Genomic DNA, 14,037 nt, shown 5'->3' with positions numbered 1-14,037 from the left:
AACACGAATTTTTTGAAAAGCAAGAATTAAGTTGCCCAAAAGCTTGTCGCTACTCCCCAGGTAATACTTGCATCATCCAGACTGCATTATGGTTAGTGAGCTCTTGAAGTCCCACCCAAACACAGTGTTTGAGTGACTGTTGTGGATGATACTCCTTGGCAACAGAGTTGAGTAAGTTATTAACATTTGTGCTGCTTTGTTATGAAAGCCTGTGGCACACCCATGTCCCATAGGCCTTACTAGCAATCAGAGAGTAACCAAGATCAGTTACACTCATTAGATGTATTTATTTCTAGGTATTTCTACGGTGCTCATCCCCATAGTGTCAGAGCTCCTCATATTTATTAATGTGACAATAATGCAGCCTTCCAGACTGCCAGTGTGCCTTGGCTCTGAGCTGGGGACGGAGCGGAGGAAATCACCTCTATAGCCGAGAGGAGAGTGCTGTCTCCATGGCCCAGTCACTCACTAGCAGCAGAGGGCCCAGTAGAGTTGAATGGATAATTGATACTCGTTGTTTGGTTTTGGTTTTTGATTTTTGAAACCAAAACCAAACAACATTTTGAAATGGAATAGTGAAACAATTTCTTTCAAAAATGTCAAAATAAAGCATTTTGACATTTCTGTTTTTTTTCCCCCTAAAGCTGCTAGTCGAATTCAACCCAAATACACAAATAGTTGGGTTGCCCTGAAAAAGTTATTTTTTTCTGCTAATTTACTATTTGCCAAAAGATTTCGCCCAGGGGAGGATTGAGAGTAGTCACTACTGGGTCCCAGTTCATCAGGAGTTGAACCAAGACAACCAACTCGTTATGTACAGGCAACCAGCCAGCTGCCACAGACCACACATGGTGATGCAAGCATGAAAGGCTCCATAGCTTCCTACCTACACAATGAACCGTTAACACACCATGTAATTACGTACAATACGTATGTATTTGATAGATTCTAACCACTAGAATGGATGTGTACCTCTATCCTTGCTTTCTAAGGGACATTACAGTACATTACCATACACCAGATTTCATGACCATCCAGATACCATGGTGATGGGCACAATGAGAAGGTCTCCTGTTTCTTTGAAATTTCAGCAAGAAGTCAGGCTAGGTCAGGTGAGATGAGTGAGCTGGTAAGATTGTCAGTAGAAGCTTTAAACTAAAGCAGCGCAAGACAAAGTTGCTTTAGGAAGAGTGCTTCTCTTTATTACAGAAGGGCTCCTGGTGCCGTGCTAGAAGAAAGCAATACTTTCCACGATTCTTCAGCAATCTCGTGTCTATCATGTGACAATGCCAGATTACATGTCAAAGAGGCACAAGCCACTATCCCCCCTGGAAGTGATGACTCAGTATTTATACTCATAGTCATAACAGGAACTGAAAGGTTTCAAGCCCTCATTATGTAGAAAAAGTCACAGACTCTAAGACAGTCAGGTTTGAAAAACAGGGTGTAAGGAGAGGGTTATATACCTACACTAAACCTCATGGGAACTGCACTGCCACTCCATGTGCTGCTTTGAGAGTTCATCAAAAATTACAAGGCTTCTATGGGGCCCCCTCTCTCTCTTTTTTTGAAATGTAGATGGATGATCACAAACGGAATGTAAAAAGAGAAGCCAGAAGCCCTGTAAACATTCTGTTTGTGGGGAGCAAGTCTCCCTCCAGGAGATCTTCGCCTGTCTGGCTCAAGAGCTTTCCCACTCCCAGCCCTGCCCAGTTATGAAGGGAAATGAACGTTGCAGACATCCATTTCTATCTCTGTAGCCCCACTAATCTTCTCATGTTCACAGCAGGGCAGACTGAAGCCCCCTACAGAGCCTGAAGCTTAGGCCAACAAAGCCCTGAGAATTCTTCAGGGATTGGAATGCAACTCAGCAGATTAACAAGGCAGCCCCCCTGACACATGGGCTGCATCTTCCCATACAACACAGCAATGCCCAGGGGAAGAACCTTTCTTGTAGCCAAAGATGAGTGGCCTGGGCAGCGGAGAATCAGCTATGAGGGGAACAGCTACAGATAAGTTGTATTTCCCTTTCAGTGACCTGGAAAAGCCAGATAAGCTTCACTCTCATGGTTTAGCTGATATAGGTAAAACAAGTTCACTTTATCTCCTATAATCCTGGCATTTTATAAGGGTATATCAAGTGACAGGCTTTTACAAAGCACTGCCATGGACTGCAGTGATACAATATAGCATTATAGGAAATGTCACAATATGACCATGGATAGTAATATCACTTAAAAGCCAAACGTATGGAGTAAGTGAAATACTTTTAAAGTAGAATAGGATACCTGCAGCAAACCACCCCAACAGAAGTCCGCAAAGTTTACTGTTTTATCTTAACAGGGTAACATCTGGAAGATAGATACATTAAGATGGACAGCAAGCGGTGAAAATTATTGCATGCAAAGGACATATGGTCCAGCTAAAGCAAATGAGAGAAAACTGAGGCTGACAGTTTCTAAGATCAGCTCTGTCACAAATGTGACATTGTCAAGTCCCTCGCTAGTTGTGCCTCAGTTTCCCCATTTGTAAAATGAGTATTTCACAGGGATGCTGCAAGATTTATTAATTATGCAATAAATTGTGATCCTTGGATTAAATAGGAACCGTGAAGTATTAAGAGCCAATGCATACTACACTATGTTCTAAGGTTCTGCTGATATATAAACCTCTGAAGTTGAACAAAGCAAACATTTTATGAAAAGTGTTATTTCACATTTATTTTTACTGGATTTGCAGATTTTAAAGAGCCACAAAAATAATCTTAAAAATATTTGTTTCATTGCTGGCCACGAGCATTATGTTGGGGTTTCCTACCTACACAGTGACACTCAGTGCAAGTCTACATTTAAAATGCTGCAGCTGTGCCACTGTAGCACTTTAACGAAGACGCTCTATGCCAACAGGAGCTGGCTCTCCCGTTGGCATAGTTAATCCACCTCCCTGAGAGGCAGTAGCTATGGGTAGTGTAGACATGCTTTATCGCCGGGGGGAGAGCTCTCCCAGAGATTTAAAAAAAAAAACCACAACCCACCCCTACCAAGTGATGGTAGCTTTATCGCCGGGAGTCCTAAGTTGGGTTGACCTAACTTTTTAGTGTACACCAGGCCTATGTTAATTTGGATTAACTCTCCTGAATGTAGACATGCCCTAAATAAACTTACTGTTGGTCCACAGAGATGCACCAGCAAGTTGCCCAGCAACTTGCAGCAGGAACTGGCATAGACCTGGGGAAATGCATTGCTCAGCATGAAATAGAGCAGGTGCCAACTGAGTAGGAGGAGAAAGTCCACAAATGACAAAATAACCACCCTAGGCACTTTCTAGCTGCAGATTGATCTGGGTGAGCTCCTTGTTTCAGTGACAAAGTATCAGATGCCAGAGAGCTGGTGCATGGGGCAGGGCCTGGAGTTTGTGACAGATGCAATAAACTCAAGAGCCGGGAGCGCTCCTTCACCCGCACATCTGCCCGCAAAAAACCCCAAACAAACCAACCATGACTATCAGCTCAGCCCCGCACCCCCAGCTCTCCAGTGCCACTCTGCACCCATTCCAGCCCTGGGCTCCCCTCAGCTCTGCAATACCACCCCGTGCCCATTCCAGCCCTGGGCTCCCCTCAGCTCTGCAGTGGCACCCCACACCCATTCCAGCCCTGGGCTCCCCTCAGCTCTGCAATGCCACCCCGCGCCCAATCCAGCCTGAGGCTCCCCCCAGCTCTGCAGTGCCACCCCGTGCCCATTCCAGCCCTGGGCTCCCCCCAGCTCTGCAGTGCCACCCCACGCCCATTCCAGCCCTGGGCTCCCCCCAGCTCTGCAGTGCCACCCCGCGCCCATTCCAGCCCTGGGCTCCCCCCAGCTCTGCAGTGCCACCCCGCGCCCATTCCAGCCCTGGGCTCCCCCCAGCTCTGCAGTGCCACCCCGCGCCCATTCCAGCCCTGGGCTCCCCCCAGCTCTGCAGTGCCACCCCGCGCCCATTCCAGCCCTGGGCTCCCCCCAGCTCTGCAGTGCCACCCCGTGCCCATTCCAGCCCTGGGCTCCCCCCAGCTCTGCAGTGCCACCCCGTGCCCATTCCAGCCCTGGGCTCCCCCCAGCTCTGCAGTGCCACCCCACCGCCATTCCAGCCCTGGGCTCCCCCCAGCTCTGCAGTGCCACCCCGCACCCATTCCAGCCCTGGGCTCCCCCCAGCTCTGCAGTGCCACCCCGCGCCCATTCCAGCCCTGGGCTCCCCTCAGCTCTGCAGTGCCACCCCGTGCCCATTCCAGCCCTGGGCTCCCCCCAGCTCTGCAGTGCCACCCCGGGCCCATTCCAGCCCTGGGCTCCCCCCAGCTCTGCAGTGCCACCCCGCGCCCATTCCAGCCCTGGGCTCCCCCCAGCTCTGCAGTGCCACCCCGCACCCATTCCAGCCCTGGGCTCCCCCCAGCTCTGCAGTGCCACCCCACAGCCATTCCAGCCCTGGGCTCCCCCCAGCTCTGCAGTGCCACCCCGCGCCCATTCCAGCCCTGGGCTCCCCTCAGCTCTGCAGTGCCACCCCGCGCCCATTCCAGCCCTGGGCTCCCCCCAGCTCTGCAGTGCCACCCCACAGCCATTCCAGCCCTGGGCTCCCCCCAGCTCTGCAGTGCCACCCCGCACCCATTCCAGCCCTGGGCTCCCCCCAGCTCTGCAGTGCCACCCCAGAGCCATTCCAGCCCTGGGCTCCCCCCAGCTCTGCAGTGCCACCCCGCGCCCATTCCAGCCCTGGGCTCCCCTCAGCTCTGCAGTGCCGCCCCGCGCCCATTCCAGCCCTGGGCTCCCCCCAGCTCTGCAGTGCCCCCGCGCCCAGTCCAGCCCGGGGCTCCCCCCTGCTCTGCAGTGCCCCCCCGCGCCCAGTCCAGCCCTGGGCTCCCCTCAGCTCTGCAGTGCCACCCCGCGCCCATTCCAGCCCTGGGCTCCCCTCAGCTCTGCAGTGCCACCCCGCGCCCATTCCAGCCCTGGGCTCCCCCCAGCTCTGCAGTGCCACCCCGTGCCCATTCCAGCCCTGGGCTCCCCCCAGCTCTGCAGTGCCACCCCGTGCCCATTCCAGCCCTGGGCTCCCCCAAGCTCTGCAGTGCCACCCCACCGCCATTCCAGCCCTGGGCTCCCCCCAGCTCTGCAGTGCCACCCCGCACCCATTCCAGCCCTGGGCTCCCCCCAGCTCTGCAGTGCCACCCCGCGCCCATTCCAGCCCTGGGCTCCCCTCAGCTCTGCAGTGCCACCCCGTGCCCATTCCAGCCCTGGGCTCCCCCCAGCTCTGCAGTGCCACCCCACAGCCATTCCAGCCCTGGGCTCCCCCCAGCTCTGCAGTGCCACCCCGAGCCCATTCCAGCCCTGGGCTCCCCCCAGCTCTGCAGTGCCACCCCGCGCCCATTCCAGCCCTGGGCTCCCCCCAGCTCTGCAGTGCCACCCCACAGCCATTCCAGCCCTGGGCTCCCCCCAGCTCTGCAGTGCCACCCCGCGCCCATTCCAGCCCTGGGCTCCCCTCAGCTCTGCAGTGCCACCCCGCGCCCATTCCAGCCTTGGGCTCCCCCCAGCTCTGCAGTGCCACCCCACAGCCATTCCAGCCCTGGGCTCCCCCCCGCTCTGCAGTGCCACCCCGCACCCATTCCAGCCCTGGGCTCCCCCCAGCTCTGCAGTGCCACCCCAGAGCCATTCCAGCCCTGGGCTCCCCCCAGCTCTGCAGTGCCACCCCGCGCCCAGTCCAGCCCTGGGCTCCCCTCAGCTCTGCAGTGCCACCCCGCGCCCAGTCCAGCCCTGGGCTCCCCCCAGCTCTGCAGTGCCCCCCCGCGCCCAGTCCAGCCCGGGGCTCCCCCCAGCTCTGCAGTGCCCCCCCGCGCCCAGTCCAGCCCTGGGCTCCCCTCAGCTCTGCAGTGCCACCCCGCGCCCATTCCAGCCCTGGGCTCCCCTCAGCTCTGCAGTGCCACCCCGCGCCCATTCCAGCCCTGGGCTCCCCCCAGCTCTGCAGTGCCACCCCGTGCCCAGTCCAGCCCTGGGCTCCCCCCAGCTCTGCAGTGCCACCCCGCGCCCAGTCCAGCCCTGGGCTCCCCCCAGCTCTGCAGTGCCACCCCGCGCCCAGTCCAGCCCTGGGCTCCCCCCAGCTCTGCAGTGCCACCCCGCGCCCAGTCCAGCCCGGGGCTCCCCCCAGCTCTGCAGTGCCACCCCGCGCCCAGTCCAGCCTGGGGCTCCCCCCAGCTCTGCAGTGCCCCCTCCGTGGCGCCCCGCTAGTCCACCCCAGTCCAGTCTTCCTGGAACAGCCAGTGCCACCACTTGGGGTTTGGGGGCAGGGATGAACCGGTCCATCCCCGTGGCTCCGGGCTTCTAGCTATGAGGCCTCGGCGGAAATACCAGCCTCGCTCGCCCGGCGGAGCCCCCACGGGCCTGCCGGCATCGCAGCGCCGCTGGTGCCCCTGCAGCGGGCCGGTCCCCGAGCTTACCAGCTGTCCCGGGGCAGAGCCCGGATGAGGCGGATCCCGGGAGCCAGCGAGGATCTCATGGTGCCGGGCGCGGAGAGGCGCGAGCTCTGCTACAGGCCCGGCGGGCGCTGCCATTTAAATGCCCCGCTGGAGCCCGGCAGCCGGGCACATGCCGCTGGGTCAGCCCCGTTCCCCGCCCCGCCGGTCACATGCTGCGGCCGCGCCGGGGCTGGATCGGACCCGCCTCCTGCGTCCCGACTCCCATCCTGCGCCCGCCTGGCGCTGCGCGGGGGCTGGGGCTCCGCGCGCCTCCCCGCCCCCATCCGCCGTGCGCCCGCCCGCTGCCCCTCCCCTCCCCTCCCGCCGCTATCCTCCGTGCACCCTCCCTGCTCCCTCCTCTCCTCCCCGTGCGCCCCCTACCCCTCCCGCCTCTATCCCCCTCTGTGCACCCTCCATCTCCTCCGCCGTGCGCCCCCTACCCTGCCCCTCCCGCCTCTATCCTCCGTGCATCCTCCGTGCTCCCTCCTCTCCTCCCGCGTGCGTCCCTTGCTCCTCCGTAGACCCTCCGTGCACCCTCCCTCTCCTCCCCTCCCCTCCCCTCCCGCCTCTATCCTCCATACATCCTCCGTGCTCCCTCCTCCCCTCCGCCATGCGCCCCCTGGCCTTCCCCTCCCGCCGCTATCCCCCTCGTGCCCCCTCCGTGCACCCTCCCTCTCCTCCCCTCCCCGTGCACCCCCTGCCCCTCCCTCCCACCTCTATCCTCCTCGCGCCCCTCCATGCACCCTTCCTCTCCTCCCCTTCCCGTGCGCCCCTGCCTTCTCCCTGACCTTCCCCCCACCTGCGCCCCTCCCACCTCTATCCCCCTCGTGCACCCTCCATGCACCCCCTTCTCCTCTGCTGTGCGCCCCTAACCCCTCCCCCTCCCCTCCCCCCTTTATCCCCCTTGTGCCCCCTCCATGCACCCGTCCTCTCCTCCCCTCCCCGTGCGCCCCTGCCCTTCCCCCACCTGCGCCCCTCCCACCTCTATCCCGTTCACACCCCCATCTGTTGTATGTCCCTCATCTCCCGCCTCTATCCCCCTCCCCGTGCACCCCCCTCCTCCCATCTGCCGTGCACCTCTCCTGACTCTATCCCCCTCCCTGTGCACCCCCTGCCCTCTCCCTGCTCCTCCCCCCACATGCACCCCTCCCCTCCCCTCCCCTCCCCTCTCTATCCCTGTTATCCGTATAAATACCAAATGCCTTTTGAATCTTGCTAAATTATTGGCCACAACAACAGCATGTGGCAGCAAGTTCCACAGTTTAATCACACATTGTGTGAAAAAGTATTTATTTCAACTGGTTTTAAATTTCCCATCTTTTACATTTCATATAGGCCATGCATCTCGCCACCTCTCTCCACTCCATACATATAGCCCTACAATCCTCCCTCCCCATACAAGCCCTGCCCCTATCCCCACAAACCTTCCCTCTCCATGCACACGTCCCACCCCATGTCTCCCCATACACCTACCAACCTTATACAGCCCTGCCTGTATCCCCAAGCACATACAGCCCCGCACCCTATTCCTCTCCACAGACCTCCTGCCCCAGCCCCACCCCCACTCCCTCCCTCCTCATACTCCCCCCAGCCTTGCCATCCTCACACATCCTTCTGCTTCTTTCATTACACACACTCTCCATACACTCACATCTCCATCTCCAGACACTCCCCACCCCCAAACTTCTCAGCCCCCATATATAGCTACTTTCCCCCTATGCCAGACCCTACCCCCATACACTGGCTTTGCCTGCCAGGGAGTATCCTGCACCCAGACACACCCTTCCTCTCCTGGCCTTTGAGGTGCTGGCCAGACCCCTCGGACAGCATGCACCCCCTCACACACACACTTCCCTCCGTTCCCCACAGAGAACGGCCACATTTGTATGTGGCATTTCTCACAGGTGAGCACCAGCCATTCATTCCCTCCCCGCCCCAGGGTTTCTTTTGCGGGAGCAGGGCAGGAGAGGCTGGTGAAGGGTTGGGAGAGCCATGGGCAAGAGGGTGTGTGGGTGGAGAGAACCTAAGGGAGAAGTGGGGGGAGAAGGCTTTGGTGGATTGAAATGGGGGGGCAAGGAGGGTAGGAAAACCAGCAGAAATCTCATCTCCCACCCCCCCATTCTGCCCCCATCCAGACCCTGCTCCCCCAGCCTCTGTCCCTTGGCTGGGATGCAGCAGAGGGGAGGGGAAAGTGCAGCTGCCTGGCCACACAGATAACCCCTTCCTGCACCCCCAAACAAGCACACCCTCTCCCTGCACATACTCACACCTACCTCCCATCCATTTCTGTCACAGCAGAGGAGGTTTCCAGTTGACTTTGTCTGAACCAAGGCTGCGAGCTGAACAAAATATTAAATACAAGTATCTCCTTGAAATGTCTTCCTGAGCCCTTCAGGGATGCAGAGAAATTGTCTGGTGGGTCAGTCTAGCCATTGCAGCAGGTAAGGAAAGAAACCCACTTTCTTGTGTGGATCTCCATATCTGGGGAAAACAAAGCCTTGTCATAGAGCAACTTAGCATGGGTATGAAAGGCACTGGCTCCCAGGAGAGCTGCCCAGCACCGAGCGTGGGAGTGCTGAGGAACGACCGGACCAGGCTGACTGAGGACACCTAGTAGCACCCAAGTTCAATCAGGCTCCCCCTCCCCATTTTCCTTCCTTGGGCTCTGCCATGGCAGCAGAACAGAGGGGAATGAAAACTCACCCAGTCCTCCCTTGCTTGGCTGACAGGAACCTGAGGAGAGCGCCCTGACCCTGCAGAGCTTAGTAGAGAACCTCAGGGCTCTGGCTCATAGTCTGTCAGGCACTAAAGCAGGTTTAAGTGTCAGAGGGTGGAGGGAGCTCCTAGTGCAGTGGTTCTCAAAGTTTTGTACCGGTGACTCCTTTCACATAGCAAGTCTCTGAGTGCGACCCCCCCCCCTTATAAATTACAAACATGTTTCAATATATTTAACACCATTATAAATGCTAGAGGCAAAGCGGGGTTTGGAGTAGAGGATGACAACTCGCGACCCCCCATGTAATAATCTCGCGACCCCCCGAGGGGTCTCAACCCCCAGTTTGAGAACCCCTGTCCTAGTGGCTGCTGTTTTCCCCTAGGTAGTCACTGACCCATCAGTAGCAAAGCAATTCCCTCTAGCACCAATACATAAAACAGGTGGCAATGCAGAGCCTGGTTCTGAAGTCACATCAGTTTTACTGCAACATAACATCTCCCACTTTCACAGCAGTCAAAGCAGAACCGGGGACACTGTAGAAAACCAATGTTTGTACTTGTGATTATATTAGGAATGGGCATTTAATTAGAGGTAGAATTTCTGCTTTCCTTGTAACTGAAGCGTAGGAGTCAACTCTTGCACTATTCAGTGTTAACTCCTAGAGTCAAAGGGTATGTGATAATCTCGGCCTCCATTTAGAGGAGAGGAACGGTCTAGTCTTCATAGTGGGGGAAAAAAGCTTAAAACCCTACGATCGCTAAAAGACTCAAAAGTCAGCAGGCAAATTAAAAGAGCCCAAATCTGTGTTTTGTTTTGATCTCATGATTTTGAATTAAAATCTTCTGTGATTTTTGGACGTTTGGGTTTGTCAGTCCTAGGTCACTGCCCTGCTGAGGACCTTAACATTCACCGGAGAGGGCAGAGCAGATGCTGTGGGGCCATGCAGATCTGGAGCTGCAGAACCTTGAGCTAATTAACACAATTAGACAGCTGCTTCCAACAGATTTCTTCTTTCTTACATTCTTGGCACTCACTCACCCTGCTTAGTGTGGGACAAGAAAGAGTCAATACTGCCAGCACTAACTAGCTGAGCATTGCATTATTCTTTTAGGCAAGTTTACGGATACCTAAACAGGGAGAAGATTTCAGATAGTTAAGGACTATTTAATTTACCAGGCAGAGTAAGGTGCAACAGCTAGAAGCCATTCGAACTACAAAGAAGGAACAAATTTTTAACAGTGAGGATAATTAACCTTTGGAACAACAGACCTAGTGGATTCTCCATCACTTGAGGTCTTTAAATCAAGATTGGCTGAAGTTGTAAGAGATCTGCTGTAGCTCTACCATGAGTTATGGGTTTGATGCTGGAATCACTGACTGAAATTCTCTTGCCTGTATTATGCAAGAAGTCAGAATAGATGGTCACAGTTTGAGACTGAAGGATCCCTACTACTAAGGCTCTGCCTACAATGTGAGATGTCCAGCAAAATCAGACTGTCTAAGCAGGCCTGCTTTGTGTTTGAGCTCAGAGATAGTAAACGGTGTAATTACCATAGTTAAGTTACCACACAGCTCTTTCTAAACAAACACGCTTATTCTTAAGATAAAGTATTACAGAGAAAACATATTAAAACAATAAAAAAACCCTACACACATGCTACTAAACTCACCAGAGATCACCCTCTCTCTCCAGCAAGGGCTTTGGTTGGTTCACCATAGTCCCTCAAACTCCACCCAGGGGTTTTTCCTTTGTTCACAAGTTCATCAGCACTTCAGCTCAAAACAAGGACTCTCATGAATGAGGGAGTCCCTCCTTTATCCAGTTGAGCTCTTTGAAGAGACTGTGAATAGGTTATCAGCCACACATGGGTCCCCCCTTCAGGGCAAAGCTTCAAAAGGCTGAGTTCTTGCATAACTGGAATATATCCCTTAAAAGACGTTACGTACAATCCCACAATCGTACATAAACATTTGCATTTTGAATATAACGAACTCCAAAGATACTTGTACTAAATTCAATCAAGTTTGTCCACGATATTTTCATATCTGTCACAGTCACAATGGTCCCTTCTGGCCTTAAAGACTATAACTCTATGAAAGAAGGGATTGATTCTGTAGGATAGGTGACAGCCCTACCTCCCTTCCACAGCGTGCTGCTCTCCGCTCAGCAAGCAAGCTATGCCAAGGGAGAGCTTCACATTTAAACTACCGGGCAAGACAGAAAGGTTTCCTGCAGTGGGTGTGTCACAGATCCACAAGTCCAATGCTCTCGTACAGCTCTGGAACAGTTCCTGGGAGAATCCCTTCAGTCTGTCAGCCCCCTTAGGGTCACACTCTGTCACTAGGGTAAGTCACTTGGCTTTACTGACTCCTTAGACTGAACCTCGGGGCCTTCAGCACTCCTGCCTGATGCTGTGAGCTCCCTGCAGCGAGTCCACCTGAGTTGGAAACCTGAGGGAGACTTGCAGATCCAAAAGGAGCAATGCACCCCCAACTTCCTTAACCTGGAGTAGCTCTCAGGCAGCGGTGTAAAAGCAGGAGGGTTTATTAGTTGTCTGGAACACAGTATAGAAAGTCCTTAGTTAACATAGAGAACAGATAGTTACACCATAGTCCATCTGGGTCAGTCCCAGAGCACTGTTTACACTGGAGCTTTACAGCGCTGAAACTCGCTTCACTCAGGGAGGTGTTTTTCACACACACACACCCCCCGAGTGAGAAAGTTGCAGTGCTGCAAATTGCCAGTGTAGACAAGCCCCAAGAAACTTTTCCCACCATCTAGTTAACCATGCAGCACATAGGGGAAACTGAGGCACGCACAATATACACCTCTACCCTGATATAACGCGACCTGATCTAACACGAATTTGGATATAACACGGTAAAGCAGCGCTCCGGGGGGCGGGGCTGCGCGCTCCGGTGGATCAAAGGAAGTTCAATATAAAGCGGTTTCACCTATAACGTGGTAAGATTTTTTGGCTCCCGAGGACAGCCTTATATCAGGGTAGAGGTGTACATACAAAATATTATGAAAAATTCCCACTCCATCACAGGGGGCCTCCAGGTTTGCAGCTGTGTTTTTTTAATACATAATCTTGATAAAATTCCCATGCCAATAGAGACCTGCCTGGCAAGGATTTTTCGACAAGAGTCTCTGGACGGTGGGTAGTGAGGAGACCACCCGGGTAAGCAGAGATAGTTATTTAAAACCTGCTGCTATTTGATATTTGTTTCAGTTACTTTGGTTTATGGTCATTCTGTTAATGGAGCATAAAAACCTGTGTCATTCCCCGATCTCTGTGCTCAAGACCTGTCTCTTTCTGGCCCCCCCGGTGTCACACTCTGTTATGAGTGATGGCTCTCAGGTTTGGCTGTTTGTGAATGTATTGCCTAAAATTCAATACGCATTTTAAAATAAAAGCCCTGTTTTCGGATAGTACAAAGAGCTAGGGTCACATGAAACAGCCACTGATGGCAGTGTCCAAGACACAGCTATCAGCAGCATGCAGTTCTGCCTCTCAGACATCGTGCATAGCTCCCAAAGATAATAGTGCAGCTATAAATTCCAGAGCCACAATGTTCCCTCTTTAGAGGTTGTGTCATGTGCCCAACTACTCAAATTATGGATCAGTGTTTCTGTGCAGATCACCAGGGACTTTCTCCTGTAGTTTCCAAACACATTTTAACGCTGATAGCCAACAGGTGATGCAAGTAATGCAGTGTCTATTCAGACACTGTGTTGCCCAAACTACATCGACCTAAGCCTTATGCCTTTTGCAGAGATGGAGGTCAGCATAGCGAGTGAGTTACAATGGCGGGAGGAACACTGTAATGTGTATGCATACATAGTTAGTCCACATAAGCTGCCTTACGTCAACCTAACTCTGTAGTATAGATCTGACCTGAGAATTCTGTTCCTCAGGGCACATGGCTGAGGGCCCAGCCTGGTTATTTGACCTGCGTGTGATTTTTGAGAATTTTGCCATCACAGATAATTGAAAGTTAGTGCAGAGGGGTAATGATTCATGGCTCTCCACCACTGGCTCCTCAATGCCTTTGTGCAATGCTGGCCCAAAGGAATCTAGCCAGGTTGAGTTGTGCGGAACAGTGACTAGAGTGTTCGAGCAGCTGGTTTGCTCTTACTCGTTATTCCCTATCGCATTAACCTCATGGACACCATGTGTTAAAGTTTTGGAGGAAAGAGGGAAATGAACATGACATCGCCCACTGTCACACAGAGCCAGTCAGGCTCCCCCTGCTGGCAGCCTGCGGACTCCAATGAGGGATCAAGTCAGTGATTCTCCCCATGGACTCTAAGGGTACGTCTATACTTACCGGCCGGGTCGACGGGTAGCGTTCGACTTCTCGGAGTTCGAACTATCGCGTCTAATCTAGACGCGATAGTTCGAACTCCGAACGTGCTCCCGTCGACTCCAGAACTCCACCACCGCGAACAGCGGTGGCAGAGTCGACGGGGGAGACGCGGACTTCGATCCCGCGGCGTCTGGACAGGTAAGAAGTCACGTACCTTAGTTCGACACCCCCCCCCCAGTGTAGACCAGGCCTAAGCTTCCCAGGGTGTCAGCAGGCTGCAGCACTGGTTCCTTCCCCATTTCCTGGGCATTGACTCTCAGTCTGTTACCGCTTCATGGAACTGGAGCCCTGCAGCCCTCCAAGACCAATGCTGACCCCCGAGATACCCCCATATCTTAAACACACCCAAGGGTGAAAGTAACTTAAAGGACTTACTGGTAAGCCGGAGTGCTGAGTGGGGGGGCAAGGCTTCAACCAGAAGAGGTGGGGCCTTTCAACATTTAAAGGCCTTTAAATCACTCTGGAGCTACCAGTTGTAGAGGCG

At 54.2% G+C, this 14,037-nt stretch overlaps 1 protein-coding gene across 2 annotated transcripts in view; it reads right to left on the bottom strand.

Moving 5' to 3' along the window:
- SLC37A2 (solute carrier family 37 member 2) overlaps positions 1 to 6,672 on the bottom strand; it is a 63,097-nt gene extending 56,425 nt beyond the window's left edge. The window contains exon 1 of one of the 2 annotated variants that reach the window (XM_044996744.1): positions 6,446 to 6,669. In XM_044996744.1, the coding sequence (XP_044852679.1) occupies positions 6,446 to 6,504 (59 nt within the window). In that variant the 5' untranslated portion in view covers positions 6,505 to 6,669. Of the gene's footprint in view, positions 1 to 6,445 lie in introns of both variants that reach the window. The other variant, XR_006574786.1, reaches the window with a different exon arrangement.
- Between the last annotated feature and the right edge of the window lie 7,365 nt (positions 6,673 to 14,037).

This window comes from Mauremys mutica, chromosome 22 (assembly GCF_020497125.1).
Source record: "Mauremys mutica isolate MM-2020 ecotype Southern chromosome 22, ASM2049712v1, whole genome shotgun sequence".
Lineage (NCBI taxonomy): Eukaryota > Metazoa > Chordata > Testudines > Geoemydidae > Mauremys > Mauremys mutica.
This window is presented reverse-complemented; position numbering and strand designations above follow the sequence as displayed.